The sequence below is a fragment of the Dendropsophus ebraccatus genome, chromosome 1, assembly GCF_027789765.1.
Source record: "Dendropsophus ebraccatus isolate aDenEbr1 chromosome 1, aDenEbr1.pat, whole genome shotgun sequence".
NCBI lineage: Eukaryota > Metazoa > Chordata > Amphibia > Anura > Hylidae > Dendropsophus > Dendropsophus ebraccatus.
This window is the reverse complement of record NC_091454.1, coordinates 127,463,277-127,486,780: the sequence shown is the minus strand read 5'-3', so window position 1 is coordinate 127,486,780 and position 23,504 is coordinate 127,463,277. Positions and strand designations below refer to the sequence as shown.

Genomic DNA, 23,504 nt, shown 5'->3' with positions numbered 1-23,504 from the left:
AAAACACTGCTCTCTATTGGTAAAATTGGTATTTGTGTCCCTGAACACAACAGCAACAAAAAAAGGTGGGGTAATTCCAGCAGTGGAGACATTAAATGCTCTTGCCACTTGGTCTTCAACAATATTTAGGCAAGTGATACACATCAAAATAACATCCCCATGAATGCCAAGACCCAAGGTTTCCGAGAAGAAAATTGTCCAGAGAATCACACTGCCTCTGCAAGATTTTCTTCTTCCCATGGTGCAACAGGACATCCTGGCGCCAACTAAACAGTGCACATTCCATACACAGCAAGTTGTTATGTTCTTTGTTTTCTGACACCTGTTTGTTATAGCCACCTTCTTCATCAGATTGTGATAGAGTAGCTTTTGTGTGGGATCAGGCCAGATTGGCAAGCCTTCACTCTCCACATGCATTAAGGATCCTCAGGTGCTGAGCCAATTGCGGCTGAGCAGCTGATGACGCGGCAGTCGGAGCGGTTCGGCCACCCGCCCGAAGATTACATCATTGTTGCAAGATGGCGGATGGGGGTCGACACGGATCAGGTGAGTATAAGAGCACTACACTTCCGGGGTGGGGGGGAACACGGGGAAGGGGGCCATTCACTAACATAACATACATTACAAAGTTGTATAACTTTGTAATGTGTGTTATTTAGTGAATAATTGCTTACCGCCGCACTACCCCTTTAGGAATGCTTCAGGCAAATTGCCTCCTATTCCCCACCTGTGTCTGCCCAGCACATGGGCTCGATCGTTAAGGACCTGTGCAATGTTCAGCATGGAGAAAATGTTTCAGTGGCATTCCTAATGCTGAAGAGGGTGGGGAGGAGGGACAGAGGGGTGGTGCAAAGTTAGGGCACAGTTACTCCCGTTTGGCATGGGCTTCAAGTTTAAAAGTATTTTTTTAGGACAATAACTGCATCACCTGCCGAACGTACCACAAGACAGATCTTGGATTAAAAGCAGCTATCCGAAGGTACAAGTGGTTTGGGGGGGTCAGGTTGTGGGTACAGAGTTCCTGTCACTAAGAAGTGATCAAAAAGTTGTATGTACTCTAAAAGAGTACCAATGCTAACAACTCTCAATACAAAGCCCGCATACAGCTCCTTTGATAGCAAAATGAAAAGCATATGTTGATGCAAGGCATAAAGTATTTTTTTTTAAATAGTAAAGCATAACTAAAGAACTATATAGCTTTGTTATTGCTGGAGTTGAATTGACCTGTACAGTGAATATCATAGGAATAAAACCTATAAAACAATGGTGTAATTTACAATAAAATCCAACTTTTCCCACAAAAACAAAAACAATTGCTGTGTAAATAAAGGTTTAATGTTATTGATAGTGTATGTGCCTGTATCAATTATAATAATATACATATACAACAAGGCTATATTCACACATAGTATTTTGATCAGTATTTGTAGCTAAAATCGGAAGTGGAATTGGCAGACCAAATTTATAATGGAAAGATTTGCAGTTTCTGTTTTTTTTCAGCCTACTCCTGGTCTTGGTTGAAAAAAACCTGACCAAAATACTGCTGGAAATACTGTGTGTAAACATAGGGAGAGATTTATCAAACATGGTGTAAAGTGAAACTGGCTCAGTTTCCCCTAGCAACCAATCAGATTCCACCTTTCATTCCTCACAGACTCTTTGGAAAATGAAAGGTGGAATCTGATTGGTTGCTAGGGGCACCTGAGCCAGTTTCACTTTACACCATGTTTGATAAATCTCCCCATAGCCTGTGTGTAACTTCCAAAGTGCGCTCCGTTCTGGCTTCTTAGCTGCGTGGCGTATTGCTTCCAGCAGATGGCGCTCCTCCAGAGCTGCTGCCACAATGTTTCTTGTCTGCTTTGTACTCCCAGCCCAGGAAAGGAGCCTCATTGACGTGCACAGGGTTTTGGTGCAATGCGAATTATCTCTCAAGTCATTATTGAGTTAGTGCTGTCAGGCTGAGCAGGGAGCTCACACACAGCTACAGTGTGCTATCCCCATAACAACATACACTAATCCTCCTGTGATATCACAGCAGCAGTAGGGGGAGCCCAGCCTGCAATTGGCAGCACCACCCCCTGCTTGTGTCTGATAACACTGCTATGCATTGCTGTCTACGGGGAGGGAGCTCTCTATGACGGGGGATACCTGCTCTTCAGCTCTCCTCCTCACCTTCTGAGTGCACAGCACAGTGCAGGACATTAGTCAGGCTGGAGAGGCAGCGGAGCAGCACAGCAGCACATCCCTAGGCTGGGGGAAGAAGCACCTTCCATGTAACAGGACAGTCAGACTGATTGGTGTCACTTATTTGGGGTTAAGCAAACCAGGAAGTATTTATTGAAAGAGGAACCGAGGACGGAGAAGAGGAAGGGGCACTGTGAGGTACTCTTGCTTTGTGGTTGACATCCGAAGACTTACTTGTTGCCATGGCTCGGGAGAACGGAGAGAATAGCACCTCCTGGAAAAAGCAGGTGGAGGACATAAAGAAGATATTCGAATTCAAAGAGGTCCTTGGCTCGTAAGTACAGAATTGTGCGGAGTGGTGGTACGGTGTGTGAGGGGTGGAGGAGAGTGCTGTGGTACATGGAGGGAGGGAGCACCGTGATGTGCTGCTCCATGAGGGGGATGAGGGCAGACATGTGTGACATCAAGTGTGAAAGGTTTAGTCAAGTGCAAGAATATAGGGAGCACAGTGCTGTGGTACATGGAGGGAGCACAGTGCTGTGGTACAGGGAGGGAGCACAGTGCTGTGGTACATGGAGGGAGCACAGTGCTGTGGTACATGGAGGGAGCACAGTGCTGTGGTACAGGGAGGGAGCACAGTGCTGTGGTACATGGAGGGAGCACAGTGCTGTGGTACATGGAGGGAGCACAGTGCTGTGGTACATGGAGGGAGCACAGTGCTGTGGTACATGGAGGGAGCAGTCCTGTGGTACATGGAGGGAGCACAGTGCTGTGGTACAGGGAGGGAGCACAGTGCTGTGGTACATGGAGGGAGCACAGTGCTGTGGTACATGGAGGGAGGGAGCACCGTGATGTGGTACATGGAAGGAGCACAGTGCTGTTGTACAGGGAGGGAGCACAGTGCTGTGGTACATGGAGGGAGCACAGTGCTGTGGTACAGGGAGGGAGCACAGTGCTGTGGTACATGGAGGGAGCACAGTGCTGTGGTACATGGAGGGAGCACAGTGCTGTGGTACATGGAGGGAACACAGTCCTGTGGTAAATGGAGGGGGCAGTCCTGTGGTACAGGGAGGGGGCAGTCCTGTGGTACATGGAGGAAGCACAGTGCTGTGGTAAATGGAGGGGGCAGTCCTGTGGTACATGGAGGAAGCACAGTGCTGTGGTAAATGGAGGGGGCAGTCCTGTGGTACAGGGAGGGAACAGTGCTGTGGTACAGGGAGGGGGCAGTCCTGTGGTACAGGGAGGGGCAGTCCTGTGGTACATGGAGGAAGCACAGTGCTGTGGTAAATGGAGGGTGCAGTCCTGTGGTACAGGGAGGGGGCAGTCCTGTGGTACAGGGAGGGGCAGTCCTGTGGTACATGGAGGGAGCACAGTCCTGTGGTACAGGGAGGGAACAGTGCTGTGGTACAGGGAGGGGGCAGTCCTGTGGTACAGGGAGGGGCAGTCCTGTGGTACATGGAGGGAGCACAGTGCTGTGGTAAATGGAGGGTGCAGTCCTGTGGTACAGGGAGGGAACAGTCCTGTGGTACAGGGAGGGGGCAGTCCTGTGGTACATGGAGGAAGCACAGTGCTGTGGTAAATGGAGGGGGCAGTCCTGTGGTACAGGGAGGGGGCAGTCCTGTGGCACATGGAGGGAGCACAGTGCTGTGGTAAATGGAGGGGGCAGTCCTGTGGCACATGGAGGGGCAGTCCTGTCGTACAGGGAGGGGGCAGTCATGTGGCACATGGAGGGGCAGTCCTGTGGTACAGGGAGGGGGCAGTCCTGTGGTACAGGGAGGGGGCAGTCCTGTGGCACATGGAGGGGGCAGTCCTGTGGTACATGGAGGGGGCAGTCCTGTGGTACAGGGAGGGGGCAGTCCTGTGGTACATGGAGGGGGGCAGTGGTATAGTAAAGGAAGGTAAGGCAGCCAATGTTAAATGGAGGAAGGATAATAGGGTAATAAATTATAGGGTGGATAAGTTGTATGGTAAAGGGGGGAAGGTGCATGGTGATAAATGGATGTAGGACAGTGGTGTGCAATATACACAGTGCATAAAGTGTGTGACGTGGACAGTAGTGTGGTAACAAAAATAAGGACAGTAGTGTGGTACCTGAAGTGGAAAAAGACAGTGGTGTGGTACCTGAGGAGAGGAAGGACAGTGGTGTGGTACCTTGGGGCGAGGAAGGACAGTGGTGTAGTATTTAGGGAGAGGAAGGTCAGTGGTGTAGTATTTGGGGAGAGGAAGGTCAGTGGTGTAGTATTTGAGGTTAAAAAAGACAGTGGTGTAGTATTTGAGGTAAGAAAGGTCAGTGGTGTAGTATTTGGTGTGAGGAAGGAAAGTGGTGTAATATTTGGGGTGAGGAAGGACAGTGGTGTGGTACCTGAGGTGATAAAGGACAGTTGTATGTTCTATAAAGGAAAGGAAAGCAGTGGTCTGTGGGTAGCATATAAAGGGAGAGAAAAAGTGAGAAAGGTATTAGGGACAGTGGTGGGGTACATGAAGACAGTGAGCAGATACAGTGGTGTGGCACCTGGAGTGATAGAGGGAGTGTGGTACTTTAGTGTGGTACAAAGTGTGAAAGCCTCTAGTGATTTAGAATGCAGGTGTATATATGATAGTATGATACTTAGTGTGTGTGCAGTGTGATACATGGAGCATATCCGTATTATACACAATGTGAGTGAGATATGACAGGTCTGTAATACCTGATAAGACAAGACCTACAAAGAGCACTGGCCTGATTGAACAGTCATTGTGTTCGGTGGAGATCACTGCTGACATGTAGTAAATCATAAAACAATCGACTTTGCATGAATATATTATAGGCATTTTATAAACACTGCCTAAGCTGCTTTTACCACCACCAACTTTCCATACTTATGAGTAAGAAGACTAACAATAAGCTATAGTGATAAATAATATATAAGAAATATCTTTATTTTTGCATGTTAATTTAGCCTAAATTGATGTGCAGTACATTTTTTTTTATGATACATAATAATTATATGAATTTTACTGTATTGTTAATTTCAAATAGCCAAGCTTTATCAATATGTCTGAGACACAGACTGTCCACCTAGAACAGCTAGAGCTCAGCCTATATTTTACCAAAGCAATCAGAGAAATAAGAGCTGAACTGTTATTGGTTGCTATGGGCAAATCAGACGGCTGTTTCGGTCTCAGACAGGTTGATAAATATGGGCCGTATTGTTGCACTTGGTATACAGCTAGTGGATCAGTGGGAAGTTCCAGCAGTTGCCAGTAGTTATATCTAATCAATAGGGAATGTGCTTTGGTTGCTGCATGCCAAAGAAAGTGCTGACATATATTTACATAAATAGAACACACACCAATACATGTAGGAAAACTGTTGTATAAGTGAAGCAGGTTTTCAGCAGGGAACCAAACCTTTGCTTTCAGTTTCTGAACAGTGCTTGTTTCTTATATAAGAATGAATATCCACTGAAAACACAGAAAGGCTATGTTCCCATACTGTATTTTTGGTCAGTATTGGTCTATACAGGAGTGGATTGAAAACACAGAAAGGCTATGTTCACACACACTGTTGAAATCGAATGGATGTCCGTCATTTAACATCAAATTACATCCGTGGTTTTAAAATAATAGTAATTATTTGCCATTAAATGGCGGCCATCCACTCATTTTAAACAGTATGTTTATAGCCTTTCTGTGTTTTCTATCCACTTCTGGTTTTGTTAGCGAAAATACTGTGTGGGAACATAGCCTAAAACATAACTTTAATTATTTTGCTCGGAAGTTAAAGAGTCACTGTCGTATTTTTTTTTTTTTTTTGCAGAAATCAATAGTCCAGGCGATTTTAAGAAACTTTGTAATTGGGTTTATTAGCCAAATCTGCCATTATCTGCATGTAAAAAGCCTTTTCTCAGGTCCCCCCCTCCTTCCTCTTTTTCATCCACTCTGAAAAATCTGAAAATTGTGACTTGTTGCAGGAGACGTACCCTGTCTGTTCTAGGGAGAGGGGAGGGGGGAGGAGGAAGGAGGGAGTTAGCCGGCAGCAGAAAGCAGATAACAGAGGATTACAGGCACAGAGCTGGGTGACAGCTGTAATCCGAGCTCAGACAGGTCACTGGTGACTGTCACAGGAGATATCCCGTGAGGGATTTGTAGATTAACTCTTTGTTGTCCTGTTTTGGTCTTTTCTTTAGCTCTCTCCATAGGAGAACAATGAAGACAGGGGGGAGAGCTTCAAACTGCTTTTTCATGATAAAAATGCATTTTTCGGATAATAAACCCAATTACAAAGTTTCTTAAAATCGCCTGGACTATTGATTTCTGCAAAAAAAAAATTCACGACAGTGACACTTTAAATACGAGTGAAAATTAATGTCTGTAGAAGATAGCTCAGATAAATGAGGCATTTTTCACACTTCTCTAGTAAAGCCATGAGAGTGAACTGAGTCTGAGTGCGAATGTACAGATTTACACAATATTACTACCCCTTTTTAATCAAAAATCTATAAAATGATCCTCAGAAGAGAAATTAACAAATAATATTTTTTTTGGCAAGAGTCGATCAGTGGGAAATGAGCAAGCTTTGGTGCTTGTGCAGTTGCCATACATTTACACTGGACACTGATTGGGAATGTTTGTTCAGTTCAACTATATTTTGCATAACAACCCCCAAGGTAAAAGGTGATTTAGTGATTGCTTAACTATTTATATACTTTATCTGTATGACTAGTAATACTCAAATGAGTCAGGCTTGATGAACAGTGAGTTTTGACAGCATAAGCATAGCTGTAAATAAATGTTTTTTTTGGAAAATATGAATCAATGCGTTGTTTTACTGGTAATTATGTTAAACTTGGACTTTCGAATTTGATGATAATCTCTCATACAGTTTCTTAAAGGGGTAGTGCGGCGCTAAACAATTATTCACAAAATAACACACATTACAAAGTTATACAACTTTGTAATGTATGTTATGTATGTGAATGGCCCCCTTCCCCGTGTTTCCCCCCACCCACGCCAGACCCGGAAGTGTGATGCACTATACTTACCTGATTCGTGTTGATCCCTGTCCGCCATCTTGGGACACTGATGTCATCTTCAGGCGGCCGGCCGAACAGCTCTATCCGTCCCTCGTGCCAGCCCCCCTCACACTGATGTCATCTTCAGGCGGCCGGCCGAACAGCTCTATCCGTCCCTCGTGCCAGCCCCCCTCACACTGATGTCATCTTCAGGCGGCCGGCCGAACAGCTCCATCCGTCCCTCGTGCCAGCCCCCCACTTTTAATTTCTCACAGACTCTTTGGAAAATGAAAGGTTGAATCTGATTGGTTACTAGGGGCAACTGAGCCAGTTTCACTTCACACCATGGTTGATAAATCTCCCCCTATGTGTATATACTCCGGCCGGGATTCCCTCTGACTGTAATGCAACATTAAAATTCTATTAATCACGGTCGTTGCTACATAATAGAAATTATGTAACAAGATTAATAGAAATTTTAGTTTGTGTGAATGTAGCCTATGTCTGCAGGTTCTGGTGCCACCAATTTGTGCTCTATTGGAGGCTGGATTCTACTGACTAACCAGTGAAGAGAGCACACTATTTAAAGGGGTTATCCAGTGCTACAAAAAAATGGCCACTTTCCCCCTACTGTTGTCTCCATATTGGGTGTGTGTTTTGAAACTCAGTTCCATTGAAGTAAATGGAGCTTAATTGCAAACCGCACCTGAACTGAAGACAACATTAGGGGGAAAAGTGGCCATGTTTTTATAGCGCTGGATAACCCCTTTAAAATATAAAGGCCCTATTACATGGGACAATTACCTGCCAAATCAGGTAGATATCACCCTGTGTATGAATGAGCAAATGCTCGCTTGTCAGCTGACCGTACAGTCCTAACCCGTCAAAAAAATAATCTACAGTGGTGCCTTGGCTTAATTCGTTCCGGGACCGTGTTTGTAATCCAAATCCACTCTTAAACCAAAGCAAATTTTCCCGTATGAAATTATTGAAATGTAGACAATTGGTTCCACACCCCAAAAAATATTTTTTTAAAATTCTGAATAACATGTAAAACTAATGCAGCAAACATTTAGAAACAACTGAATATGTAATATTATAAGTTACTGTACAGTATAGCAATCGCCATCTGGATAAACCTAAGAAAACAGCAGCAGTTTGTTTATACAGGAGGAAACTGCAGATCCCCATAATGCAGTAGCATAGTACAACAGGCTAGAGTAAAGAAGCAGGGCTGCTGTCAGAGGAGCTGTGCATGAGGACAGTGACAGAAACTTTTCTATACAGCAGTGTGAATGGCTGAATGTAAGTGCAGGCACATTATAGCAGTAGTGAGTATAGCTGAGTGTAAGTGCAGGCAAAATATAGCAGGAATGGAGAGGATGGGAAACATAGGAGAACTGACAGAGAGGATGGGAACTGACAGAGATTGCAGGGAGCATGAAGGAATGAGCAGGGCAAATGTGGGCACATACATGCAGCACTCTCTGTCCGGGGAGAGAGGGGTTACAGCTATGAAGAGATTACCTCCACATACTGTCCCCTGATGCAAGCCCCAGCCTGAAGTGGATTTGCTATGATTTGGAAGGTGAAGGAGACTTCCTGGGTCAGAGTACAGGGCTGTAGACCCCTCTATGCAGGCCATGCCCCTCCCCCACTCCGTCTCCCACCCAGTACAGGGAGCTCTTAAACCAAAGCAATGCTCTTAAACCAAGTCACAATTTTGAAAAACTGTGAGCTCTTTGTGAAAAAAAGCTCTCAATCCAAGTTACTCTTAAACCAAGGTACCACTGTAATGTCGGATGCGCATCTCTCTATGTAATAGGGGATTATGGCTGATTAATCTTATGGCCACATGATTATCGAGCCTTGTTATAGGCCCTGTAAACAAGTTTACAGCATGGCTCGGGCCGTCCTTATACACATGCAGATGAATTACAGATGAATGACTCATGATAAAGGAAGTTCATGGCCGCTTGTTTATTTTCAATTTCACTTGCCAATTACCAGAAGGGGCTTTATCAAATTTTTTTCTTGCAATTTATTATTCATGCCCCTTACTTTGATACCCCTTGCTCTGCCAGGCATTGTTGGCAGCATGTTCTCTGTTTAGGCTGGTGGATGTGCTGCTGATAAACAAAGACTTTAATGTCTACATAAAAGATGCGATTAGCCAACAAATGAGTGTTTGCCTGTTTTTCAGCTGATCGATGTGATGTTTATGCTGGGCTATGATCAGAACAAATGTTCCTAGAAACGTCGTCTCCCCTGATCAGCCTGTGCAAATGTTTTTTTTTTTGGTTTTTGTCACTTCATGCCTAAACCAGTGTTTGGCTATGTTCACACAACGGCAAAAATAGAGAAAAGGCGGCCGATTTTGATATTTAAAAAAAGTCAGTTTTTACTGCGATTTAACTGCCTGCAATGGCAATGCATTGAAGTAAATGGGAAGACGGACGTCCAATGCACACAATGTATTGAATAACGACGTTTTTACCGCGGACGTCAAAATAATGAACATGATCATTATTTTCGGACGTCTTTTGCAAACAGCGGACGTTTTTTTATTAGTTCTCACACAGTTTTTCTTTTGTTACCGTTCTTTCTCCGTTTTTACTATTAAATTTAGGGAACTTTTTAATTAAAGCGGCACCCAAAGGCCAATTAGTAACCCAAACCAGAATAATGTACAAACACCAGTCATTGCACTTAGGGAAGGCTAGACAGTTAAATGATGTCCGTTATTTTAGACTCAAAATGACAGACGTAATTTTAAACAGAGCTGAAAAAACGTTGTGTGAACATAGCCTTTGATCTCTTTTTCTGTTTTTGACCACTCCCAATATTTTGTCTGAAATCTTGACCATTTCCATTTCCTAATTTTAGCTAATTTTGCTTTATATAACAGTATGTGCCTGGTTTGTGTGTTTTTGGCAACCATTCTTATCAATTCCCTTTCTGGCAAGTATTTCACTACATTTCCTCTGTACACCGAAAAACGTAAATACGGTAGTTATTGTATATTGTATTTGTATCGTCTGAGAAAACCCGTGTTAAGAGTGTGGTCTATGGGGTACACAGTTCACTTGTTCTAGTTTTCCCAGTAATGCCAACAACAAAGTTTTAATTCTGGTTACCACAATAATGTAATGAAAATGAATAAATGTGAACATGCAGGTACCATTATGCCTCTATTTATACAGGATAAATTATGAGGCTATGTTCATACATAGTAAGAGACCGGCTGTTCCATGACCCGGCCGGGTCACGGAACGGCCGGTCTCTGAGAAGATCATCCAGTACTGGCCGGATGATCATTAGCGCATCTGTGTGTGCCCACATCAGAACTCCCCACTGCACACTATGGAGGGAGCGGTGCACTGACAGGGTTTTCTGCGGCCGCTATTCACTGAATAGCGGCCGCAGAAAACTGACATGTCACTTTTCTATGCCGCTGCTAGAGATTAGCCCTCAGCCTGCAGCACTACGTAAGTGCCGCAGGAATCACAGCTGTTGTAACAATGTCCGTGATTTCCGCGGCACTTACGTAGTGTAAACGTAGCCTAAGGCTGGGTTCACACTACGTATATTTCAGTCAGTATTGTGGTCCTTATATTGCAACCAAAACCAGGAGTGGATTGAAAACACAGAAAGGATTTGTCCACACAATGTTGTAATTGAGTGGACGGACGCCATTTAATGGCAAATATTTGCTGTTATTTTAAAACAACGGCTGTTATATTGAAATAATGGCCGTTATTTACCGTTATATGGCGGCCATCCACTCAATTTCAACCACAATACTGACTGAAATATACGTAGTGTGAACCCAGCCTTATACTGTATGACATTTAGAAAGTATGCAGGTCTTTACTAATCAAAAGTAAAACAAAAACAATTGCTGTAGAGATATATACATGCATCCTAGACAAAAATCTAAAAATAAAAAAGCTGAAGAAAGTATCCATTGTCCTATAGATTGCATTGGGCTTCCATTAGAATTTTACCGATTTTTGTTTCGACTAGCTGTTCTGTGATTTTAATTCTGTTCTTAGCTAACAAGATGAGTAGTCAGTATATAAAGTGAACAGGTGGACGAATGCTTTCTCAGCTCCTTGTACAGTCTGCGGTTATCATTGTAACCCTAGAAGCAGAAGATTAAACAAAACAATATTTAACTTTTTAAGAGCAGGAAATGAGTATGGGGCAAACAACTTGTGTCAGACAGCTGTTGCATTAACCATTTCTGTCTTTCTGTACCCACAGACATTTTCTATCACCAGTCAGGGCTCTTTAAATTAAGATAGCAATTAGGTGTCTCAGTATTGGCAAGGAAGTAGTTGTTATCGGGGAATCCATCTTCACTGATTAGCCAAGAAGGATCATGTGACTGGTCTATGGTAAAAGAAAGATAAATAGCCTGGATTATTTAATTTAGATTTATTTGCAAACTGGGAAAAGTTTTTTTTTAACCTTTAATACATTTTTTTTGTTTCTTTTTACACTTTTTAAGTCACCTTAGAGGAATTTTGAGTGATTTGATTGCTTATACTGCTCATTGCAGTGCTATTACACTACATTGATCTGTGAAATCGGTACTCTACTAGCAATAAAGGCAATGTGGGCCTTCAGAATGCCTCTGACTGCCATGTTAACCGGATGGCACCTCACAATTGCATTGCATCTGAGGTCTGGGCACCTGTTAGACCACCACCTAAATGCAAATATAATAGTGTGGCTCACTTAACCTGATGGGAACCTTCAGAAGGCCTCTACCATGTTAACCAAGAAGGCCTCTAACAGCCATGTTAATTATGCATTGCAGGGGTGCCAATCAAAGGTCAGGGCACCTGTTAGACTTCCACATAAATTAAAATATCATATTGTGACTTAACCTGATGGTGAATACCATGGAACAATGACAATAACAATTAGTGTAATAAGATGACTCTGTAATGGCAGTAATATACAGTAGATGGTTTGTAGGTCAGACCGTGTTTGAGCAAAAATAAGTTCTATGTCCAGAATTGGTGATGAGCGTACTTGCTGAAAGTTTGGGTTTGGACAAACCTGAATGACATTTGAATCCCACTGCCTGGAGAAGGTGGATGCAGCTTGAGGACTGCCTGGAAAACATATATAAAGCTATAGGCTTAACTTTTGGCAAGTTCGCCCAGCTCTGCTCGACACCATTCCAATTCTCATTATTATGTCCACAATGAAATAAAAGCATCAGTTGGTGCATAGCACCCCTCACCCCCCATTATGTGTCCACAATGCTGAAGGGGATTAATTGGGTCTGTTGATCAAAATATTAAAGAGCTATGGTGTTTTAAACAAGAGGAGAACAAAACTAAAGTGCAAAAATGAAAAATGGTTGCGTCATGAAGGGGTTAAGGGATTAAATAATACAGAAACTGCCACCAAAAAACAATGGTACTATTTTGCTGCATGTGTGTATTGCTATTTATGCATGTAATGCAAAGTAATTCTAAGGTGACAATTTCCCTTCAAGGATGTAAATTTAGGTAATCTATTTTAAGTACCTATAGATCATAATTGCTGTGCAGTAAATTGTGGTGCTGTTACTATTTAAGGTCCTACAGTCTGTTGGTTTGTGACATCCTGATTTTCTATCCAGTGAAGCATCTCTTGTTTATATTTGCCTGCATTTTGCACATCATGTTCTGTGTATCTGTAATTCACTCTGACTTCACTGAATTGCCTAGAGCTGACTAATCATTGAAGAAAAAAAAAAAAACAGGAATGCATCGGAAGTAGAGTGGATAGGGTTTTTTTTATTTTTGCTTTTTGCTTTTTTTGCTGAAAGGTATATACTTATCTTTCCTGTTCATTGCAGACACATTTTTCTTTTGCTGTTTAATGGATTCAACAACAATACATAATAAGTATAATGTTTTCTACACAAGAAATATGCTTTTATTTATATTATTATTAATAGAAGTGAAAAGAGTGGCACTCACCCTTTGGTTTCTCTTTAAAATCCTGTAGAGATGAGTGAAGAGTGAGAGAAAATCATAACTAGAGGTGATTGAAGTTGGTTTCGTTAAGTTTGGTATGAAGTTGAACTATTAGTGTTTGAATCCCGCTGTTTGCTTGCTCTGTGTAGAAGGTGAATACAGCCCGAGGACAGCCTGGAAAACATGGATACAGCTATTGGTTTATGGCTGTAGCCATGTTTTCAAGGCAGTTGTCACACTTTATCCACCTTCGGCTTCATACAAACCTTATTTAAACCAACTTTACTCATCTCTAATTATAATCCATAGTGGGTTAAACAAAACAGCAGGTATATAGAAACACAGGCAACAGCCATGTCGCTGGTAGAAGCATATAAGCATAAAATGGTTGTTTCTTGTGTTTGTATGTACCTGCTGACGTTTACTTAAAGTATAATATCTATACTGTAAAATAATCCTGAGATCTTGCAGTTTTTATTTCCACCTCTCAGTCTAAGCTGAAACTTACTGTTCTGTTCTGCGGTAATAAAGGAGGCTCCTGTGGTGATATGTACAGCATTAGGTTATGTTCCCACTAAGAGTCAAAGCAGAGAAATGCGGCCGTCTCGTAATATTGATGGCCGTAAATGATGATCAGGATCAGGCTAATTTCACACCACCATCAGTGTTCATAAGACATATATGCCAGGGGAGTCCCTGATGTATATGCAGCTTATACCACTTAGTGGCATCTGTCGTACAGGGTGCCATGGGAACAAAAAAAAAAGAAAAAAAAAATGTATGTTACATGCTATACTTTTTCTTTTTTTTCACGGGATCTAGCTCATTTAAATAACGCAGAAGTCTGCACTATTCCATTCAACAAACCCAATGCATATGGAGGCCTAAATGACACACTTTTAGTCTATGGATCTGTATAATGCATAAATGTAAAAACACTCCATACAGTTGAGGACAGACAGCTGAAGACATTGTCAGTCACCAGAATACCCCTTTAAAATCCTAAGCCACAACAAGCAAACTAGCTTGTCAAACTAATCCCATCTGTTTAAGTGCTGAGCCATGTCTAGTAACAGAAGAGCAGAAAATAACTCTCCTACACAGGGCTACTGATGGGGTTTCCATTTGTAGGGATAGGTTCCCAGAGGATTTCCTAAGTGAGCAAGTGTGAACTATAGTGCAAGCTACTTTTTAACTGTGTCCTTCCCTGGATACTGTACACTTTCCTGGGCCACAAAACAAACAAAAAGCATATATATATATATATATATATATATATATATATATATATATATATATATATACACATACACACATACACACTACCTTTCACAGTACCGGGGTCACCCAAACAATTTTGTGTTTTCCATGAAAAATCACACTTATTCACCACCATACGTTGTGAAATGAATAGAAAATAGAGTCAAGACATTGACAAGGGTAGAAATAATGATTTGTATTTTAAATAACATTGTTTTTACATCAAACTTTGCTTTCGTCCAAGAATCCACCTTTGCAGCAATTACAGCATTGCACACCTTTGGCATTCTAGCTTTTAATCTGTTGAGGTAAGCTGGAGAAATTGCACCCCACGCTTCTAGAAGCAGCTCCCACAAGTTGAATTGGTTGGATGGGCACTTCTGGCGTACCATACGGTCAAGCTGCTCCCACAACAGCTCAATGGCGTTCAGATCTGGTGACTGCGCTGGCCACTCCATTACCGATAGAATACCAGCTGCCTGCTTCTGCTGTAAATAGTTCTTGCACAATTTGGAGGTGTGTTTAGGGTCATTGTCCTGTTGTAGGATGAAATTGGCTCCAATCAAGCGCTGTCCACTGGGTATGGCATGGCGTTGTAAAATTAAGTGATAGCCTTCCTTATTCAGAATCCCTTTTACCCTGTACAAATCTCCCACCTTACCAGCACCAAAGCAACCCCAGACCATCACATTACCTCCACCATGCTTAACAGATGGTGTCAGGCATTCTTCCAGCATCTTTTCATTTGTTCTGCATCTCACAAACGTTCTTCTTTGTGATCCAAACACCTCAAACTTGGATTCATCAGTCCACAACACTTTTTTCCAGTCTTCCTCTGTCCAATGTCTGTGACTTTTGCCCATCTTAATCTTTTTCTTTTATTGGCCAGTCTCAGATATGTCTTTTTCTTTGCCACTCTGCCCTGAAGGCCAAAATCCCGCAGCCACCTCTTCACTGTAGATGTTGACACTGGTGTTTTGCGGGTACTATTTAATGAAGATGCCAGTTGGGGACCTGTGAGGCGTCTGTTTCTCAAACTAGAGACTCTAATGTGCTTATCTTCTTGCTTAGTTGTGCCATGCGGCCTCCCACTTCTTTTTCTACTCTGGTTAGAGCCTGTTTGTGTCCTCAGAAGGGAGTAGTACACACCGTTGTAGGAAATCTTCAATTTCTTAGCAATTTCTCGCATGGAATAGCCTTCATTTCTAAGAACAAGAATAGACTGTCGAGTTTCTGATGAAAGTTCTCTCTTTCTGGCCATTTTGAGCGTTTAATTGACCCCACAAATGTGATGCTCCAGAAACACAATCTGCTCAAAGGAAGGTCAGTTTTGTAGCTTCTGTAACGAGCTAGACTGTTTTCAGATGTGTGAACAGGATTGCACAAGGGTTTTCTAATCATCAATTAGCCTTCTGAGCCAATGAGCAAACACATTGTACCATTAGAACACTGTAGTGATAGTTGCTGGAAATGGGCCTCTATACACCTTTGTAGATATTGCACCAAAAACCAGACATTTGCAGCTAGAATAGTCATTTACCACATTAGCAATGTATAGAGTGTATTTCTTTAAAGTTAGGACTAGTTTAAAGTTATCTTCATTGAAAAGTACAGTGCTTTTCCTTCAAAAATAAGGACATTTCAATGTGACCCCAAACTTTTGAAAGGTAGTGTATATTACACATATAACCTCCAACCACAGTTATAACAAATGTGGATGTTAATGTATAGGGTCATGAGTCCAAGCAATATAGAAATCCTATTCTTCAGCACACTAGGAAAGGAAATATATATATATATATATATATATATATATATATATATATATAGGTAGATATATATATATATCTTACAGTATTGAAAAATACTTTTTACAAAACTCATTACAAAAGCTTGCAATGCGTATAAAGTATGTTGTTTTGTAATGTAGAAGTCAATAAGGGATTGGCATTTCTGTGACCTACATGAGTTCTATACTGTAATATCATCCTTTATAGCTGAAGGCTACTCTGTTCCTGTCTCTGGTCAGCAGCATTGTGTTTTTCATGTTGAGCACTGGGAATGTCAAATTGATTAAATCCCGTTTCTAAGTAGATTTCTACATAGGTATTATTATGTGGAATGCATTTATTGTCTTTAGCCTTTCACAGACACATTTTGTTTGTTTATACCCTCTTACATTTTGGTGGAAAATCCCGTTTAACAGTTTGTTTTAATTTTTAATTACCAACTTAGGTTTTTAAAGAGGCACACTGTTATATCTAATGAGTGTATACATCAGTGGTGCTGTAAACAGTACAGCACAGCAAATTTTTTAAATTAAAGTATTGTATTGTCCCCCAAAAGTTATAGAAATCACCAATATAGACTTATTGCGGGAAACGCTTATAAAGTGCTTTTTTCCCTGCATTTACTACTGCATCAAGGCTTTACTTCCTGGATAAAATGGTGATGTCACGACCCGACTCCCAAAGCTGTGCAGGCTGTGGCTGCTGGAGAGGATGATGGCAGTGGGACACAGAGGAACACAGGGCACTGGAGGGACACTGAGCATCCCTCTACCATCATCCTCTCCAGCAGCCACAGCCTGCACAGCTCTGGAAGTCGGGTCGTGAAATCACCATTTTATCCAGGAAGTGAAGCCTTGATGCAGTAGTAATTGCAGGAAAAACGCACTTTATGGCTGGGTTCACACACTGTATACTTCAGGCAGTATTTGGTCCTCAAGTCAGGTCCTCATAGCAACCAAAACCAGGAGTGGATTGAAAACACAGAAAGGCTCTGTTCACACAATGTTGAAATTGAGTGGATGGCCGTCATATAACGGTAAATAACTGCCATTATTTCAATATAACAGCCGTTGTTTTAAAATAACAGCAAATATTTGCCATTAAATGACGGCCATCCACTCAATTACAACATTATGTGAACATAGCCTTTCTGTGTTTTCAATCCACTCCTTGTTTTGGTTGCTATACAGCCTCAAACATACAGCCTCAAATATACGTAGTGTGAACCCAGCCTGTAAGTGTTTCCCGTAATAAGTGTTTATTGGGGATTTGTATAATTTTTGGAGGGCAATGCAATACTTTAATAAAAATTTTACCTGGACTTCTCCTTTAAACAGCCTTATATCTTTAGGTCACTATTGTAACACCAAAACCCCTGACCAATCAAGGCATATACTTTAGAAGATCTTTCAAGGTTTTCTGTGGTATCTGGCACCAAGACTTTAGCAGTGGGTCTATTATGTTCTGCATATTTCCAGATGGGACCTCTAGAGATTTGCAGCATATTGCATAGGTGCTGGGCCTTATTGAGACCTGGGGAATCTGAAGGCCCAGTCAACACGTTAACCTTTTTGTCATATTCTGAAAATGTTTTGCAGTGTGCTGGAGCACATTATCCTGCTGAAAAAGGCCACTAACATTAGGGAGTACTGTTAGTATGAAGCAGTGTACTTGGTCTGCATCAATATTTTGGTAGGTGGCACATATAAAAGTAACATTCCCAATATTGGCAGTACCAAAGGTTTCCCAGCAGAACACTGCCCAGAGAATCACACTGCTCTGGTGTACCTTTTTAGCAGCTTGTGCCACAGTAGGTCCTCTGTGAAACTGCCCTTACTTCCCATATACATCAGCAAACCTTGGATGCTTTGACCCTGTGTGCAGTTCAAAGTTTGTCCCACCTTGGACCACTTTTGGCAGGCCCTGACCACTGTATAATTTGTTCTCTGCATGGGTTGGGATTGACTTGTTACTCCTGTGGTTGGTTTCCGCCTGTTACGGCCGCGGCGGCGTCCCGTGTTCCGGGCCGCCGCGGCGACCTCCTCCTGCCCCATGCAGCCGCCGGGGTCCTTGTGCAGGGACCCGGCGCTGCCGCTAGTTCGGCCCCTGGGGGCGCCTCACCTCTCCTCCGCTCCTGTCTCCGTCTGTGCCGGCCGGCGCGCGCGTCCCCGCCTCCTAGGGCGCGCGCGCGCCGGCTGTCTCAGATTTAAAGGGCCAGTCCGCCCTTAATTGGTTAGTTGCACCAATCACTCCCTATAAATCCCAGTATGCCCTGTCCCTTGTGTTGGAGCCTCTACATGCTTCCCATAGCGTTTGGCCCAGCCCCCTGTTGTTCCTGTTTCTTGTCCGCTACCTGGTCCCTACTCCTTGTTCCTGGTTCCTGCTTCCCCGTTACACTTTAGTTCCTGTGTTCAGCCTGTCACCTGCGGTCACGCCTACAGACCTCTGCCAGTACCATCTCCTGCCTACTGCTCCTGCCACGCCTCGCCTGCCGTCACCAGCAACCAAGCCAGGGGTAGCGACCTGGGGGTCGCCTGCCGCAGCAAGTCCATCCCGCCTTGCGGCGGGCTCTGGTGAAAACCAGCGGCCCCTTAGACTCCGCTCCCTGGTGAGGTTAGTGCCATCGCTGGTGGCGGTCCAGTGGATCCACTACTCCAGGCGTTACACCGCCCTACCTGACACACAGTAGAGGGTCTCATGCACAAAGCCTTGCTACTTGGAGAGAACAGCTTTATACATATTGCAACATATTGCATCTAAACATACATATTGCAGTGTACTGTGGCACACAAAGTCCATTATATTCTTATAGTATTGAACAGTAAAGGACTTTGTTATTATACAGCTTCTAGAGTGCATTCATAATTGTTATTATTTACTTCTCCCTATGTAGTGAAGAAGTAAAAATTATACTATATGCCTAAATGTTTTTAAAGGGGTATGCCACTCAAACATAACTTTGATATATTGCTGCCAATGGTGAGACTAACAATTTCTTCTATAATTATTATCTATTCAGTCTCTTTCTCCCAGTTCTGAGCTGATTTCTGCTGAAAACACAAACATCTGTGTGTGAGCCTTTCTTACTGCCTCCTCCCCTTCCCCCCTCCCTTCCGAGACAGCTAATGTAAACAAGTCCCTAATAGGCTTTATCTGCAACATTGTAGCTTCTTTGTAATACCGGTAGGGTTATTCTGAGGTCAAGGTGATAATGAACTCACTGTGATCCCCCTCCCAGCATTACAGAGAAGCTACAATGTTGCCGATAAAGCCAGTCAGGGACTTGTTTACATCAACTGTCCCAGAAGGGAGGAGGGAGAGACAGGGAGAGAGGCTCACACACAGATTTTTATGTTTTTAGCAGAAAGCAGCAGCTGAGAACTGTGAGAAGGAGACTGAATAGATAATAACAAGTATGATAGGAATTGTTAGTCTCACCATGGGCAGCAACATATCAAAATTAATATTTGAGAATACCCCTTTAATCAGTTTGACATTCTAAATTAAGTCTAATACTAACCGCATCTAATTTTTCATTCTTCAACTAAAAGATTTCATTGCCAGTTCTTGATTATATAACAGAACAACATGCCAGTGGCGGCCTTTTTCTTAAGTTATGTAGATTTGTGATAAATTTGCTACTGGTTACAAAAAGTGACAAAGTAAACATTTATAGATGTAGATAGACAACTGGGGAGCACATGTTTTATTTGTCTGTGCAATAGGTTCCCCCAATGCTTATAACTTGACATGTACAACTTCTGACATAACTGTTTGACCTTCTCTATTTATCAAAATCCCCTATGTTTATAAAGGAAAGCACCAACATGAATTAAAGTGGCTGGGTAAAGTAGCATATTAACCCCTTTGTGACCAAGGACTTTAATGCCTAAATGTACATTCAAGGGCAGAGAGTTGTTTATTTTATATTATTTTATATATTTCAGCTATTTATTTCTTTTTATTTGCATCAGTAGGGTTTTCATGGTGGCAAATATTTGAATATTTTTAGTATAAAAGTAATTTGTCATCACCATCATATTTCCTGAACCACAAGCCAGTGAGGAATCCCCTGGCCGCTTCTCCATGTCCACCTAGCCTATTGGGGGGTATAGGGAGAGATCTGTTATTCAAGGCTGGTAGAAAGCTTCCGGGGAGCATCCTGATTAGTCCTGGTTCAGGCAGCATGAAAATAATGATGGGTTCTCTTTACATTGGTGAGAAATAAGAAATACATTAAACAAAACAAACGCAAACAAAAAATACCCCTTAACAGAGGTCCCAATTTTTACTCTGATGTGTCTCCAAGCAAAAGTTGATATATGGACTTGTTTGGTGATATGTTCACACAGGTTAGATAATCTGAGGATTTGCCACAGCAGAGTTATGTAATGGTACTTTTACACGGAGCGATAATTCGCCCGATCGCACGATTAATGATTTTAAATGAACAATGTTTTTTTTATAACGATCAGCGTTTAGACGGAACGATACATTGTACGGAAAATTCATTATGCGATCGTTTTGCGATCGTCTAAGCCTATCTCACACAAAGGTGAAATCGTTGAAAGACTGTTTACACTGAACGATCTGCGAATTTTTTGCGAACGATCAACGATGATTTGAGAACATGTTGAAAGATCAAAATGAATGATTTATCGCTCGTCGTTTGATCGTTCGCTGCATTTACATGTACGATTATCGTTCGAATTCGATCGAATAAATTCGAACAATAAATCGTTCCGTGTAAAAGGACCATAGGGAAAGTTTGCAGTGTATTACAGAGTAGCTACAAAGCGGACAGGATTTGTAGAGATCTCATCCACATGCTGTGTAAAAATCCAAAGGTAAAATGACCTGTCATATGTAGTTTAAGGCTATGTTGCCACTACTAGTGATGAGCGAACGTCATGATGTTCGGTTCAGATCTCGAATACGAACATAAAAAAAAAAAAAGATTATCGGTTCATGTTTGCCCAACATTTACAAACAAATAACAAATGTACATAGCACACAGCAGAGCCAGACAGATTAATGGAAAAAATATATATGAATTAGCCCTAAAAAGGACTGTTGGGTTCTTACATTTTTTACTTACATTTTTCACAGAGGACGCCTGGTCACTACAGGGTTAAGAAATTAATCCTTATAGTGCTTAAAGTGACACTGTCACCTCCTTTTTGCACGCTGACATCTCTACACAGGTGTAAAGGGTACATTTAGCGTTTTTTATACCTTATTTTATATCATACGTCATGGTGCTTGTTTACGTAAAAAGTCATCTTTTATCAACTGCAGATTGTGTAAAGTGGGCGGGGCCTCATGGCATTAGTGCCACTTAGCCCCGCCCACAACGCCACAGTTTGCCCCGCCCCCTCGCCGGCCATTGGAACAGGCTGGCCGAAAGATCTAGACCCCACCCCCTTTACGTCGGCCAACCAATGGGTGTCAAGGGGGCGGGGTCGACAGTGCCGTTGTGGGCGGGGCTAAGTGGCGCTATTGCAGTGAGGCCACCCCCACTTAATACAATCTGCAGTTGATAAAAGGACACTTTTTACTTGAACAAGCACCATGACGTATGATATGAAATAAGGTATGAAAAACGTTAAATTTACCCTTTACACCTGTGTAGAGATGTCAGAATGCACAAAGGGGGTGACAGTGTCAATTGGGGGCTAGGTTCACACTATGTAACTGTGCGGCTGTATTTTTTATGCGACTGTAAATGTGCGGATGAAACTCCGGCCGTGGGAAAAAATAGACATGCGGCTCAAAACATACGGTCATTTACTTGGAAATCTGGTTCAACTAAAAATAACAAATAAAATCTTAAGAAAGTGATGCAAACACCTCTGGATGCATCTGGGAAAGCAGGGAAACAGTTTACATGAATTGCTATTACCGGGGTTTGCGATCCTCTGCAGTAATGCCGATGTCTCTTATGGCTAATCTATTAAAATAATAAAACACATTTTCGTTGTAATAAAGTGCCTTTCGTTGTTCACTAATTAAATTTAAACTAATCCATCATTTTGCAATTAAATATACTGTTAAAATAAATAGATATATAAATAAATGTATATTTATATATATATTTATTTTTTGACAGTATATTTAATTGCACAATGATGGATTCGTTAGAATTAAATTATTGCCCAACGAAACTGAATTTATTTAATCGAAAATGTGTTTTATTAATTAAATATTAATTAGTACAGGAAGCTCCATAAGCCGTTAATTCATATGCCGGCAATAGAGCTTTCTGTACTAATCATCACTTTACTTTAATGAAAACATCAAATGTTTCTTCTAATTATGTTATCACAATAGCATTATTAGAAGAAACATTTAGAATTATATGTGCGCTCAGCTGATTGGCTGATCGGCTGAGCGCACATATAATGAGCCGGTCCGCAGCACAGTGACTTCATTGTGCTGCGGACCAGCGAAGAGGACACATCGGGGTGAGTATAGAGCTCTCCCCACCCCCTCCCCAGCACTGCACCCCTCCCAGCAAGGAAGGGGGGGTCAGTTAGACTGCACCCATCCCAGCAAGGAAGGGGTTAACTGACCCCCCCTTCTTTGCTGGGAGGGGTGCAGTGCTGGGGAGGGGGTGGGGAGAGCTCTATACTCACCCCGATGTGTCCTCTTCGCTGGTCCGCAGCACAATGAAGTCACTGTGCTGCGGACCGGCTCATTATATGTGCGCTGAGCCGATTAGCCAATCAGCTGAGCGCACATATAATTCTAAATGTTTCTTCTAATAATGCTATTGTGATAACATAATTAGAAGAAACATTTGATGTTTTCATTAAAGTAAAGTGATGATTAGTACAGAAAGCTCTATTGCCGGCATATGAATTAACGGCTTATGGAGCTTCCTGTACTAATTAATATTTAATTAATAAAACACATTTTCGATTAAATAAATTCAGTTTCGTTGGTCAATAATTTAATTCTAACGAATCCATCATTGTGCAATTAAATATGCTGTCAAAAAATAAATATATATATAAATATACATTTATTTATATATCTATTTATTTTAACAGTATATTTAATTGCCAAATGATGGATTCGTTAGAATTAAATTATTGACCAACGAAACTGAATTTATTACAAAGAAAATGTGTTTTATTAATTTAATATATTAACTATTAGAGGCATCGGCATTCGGCATCATTGCCGGCTATTTTTGATGTACTCCGTACGGACCGCCTGTCAATCCTCGGCCGCATGTCCAGCCGCAAACAATGGTCTTGTTCATTTTTTACGGGTCCGTTTACGATCGGGCC

The 23,504-nt window shown here is 42.0% G+C and overlaps 1 protein-coding gene across 1 annotated transcript in view; it reads left to right on the top strand.

Annotated features, from left to right (window-relative positions):
- The first annotated feature begins 1,781 nt into the window (after positions 1-1,781).
- CAMK1D (calcium/calmodulin dependent protein kinase ID) overlaps positions 1,782-23,504 on the top strand; it is a 253,457-nt gene continuing 231,734 nt past the window's right edge. Inside the window, exon 1 of the mRNA XM_069956192.1 lies at positions 1,782-2,518. Within this exon, the coding sequence (XP_069812293.1) occupies positions 2,427-2,518 (92 nt within the window). The 5' untranslated portion in view covers positions 1,782-2,426. The remainder of the gene's footprint in view (positions 2,519-23,504) is intronic.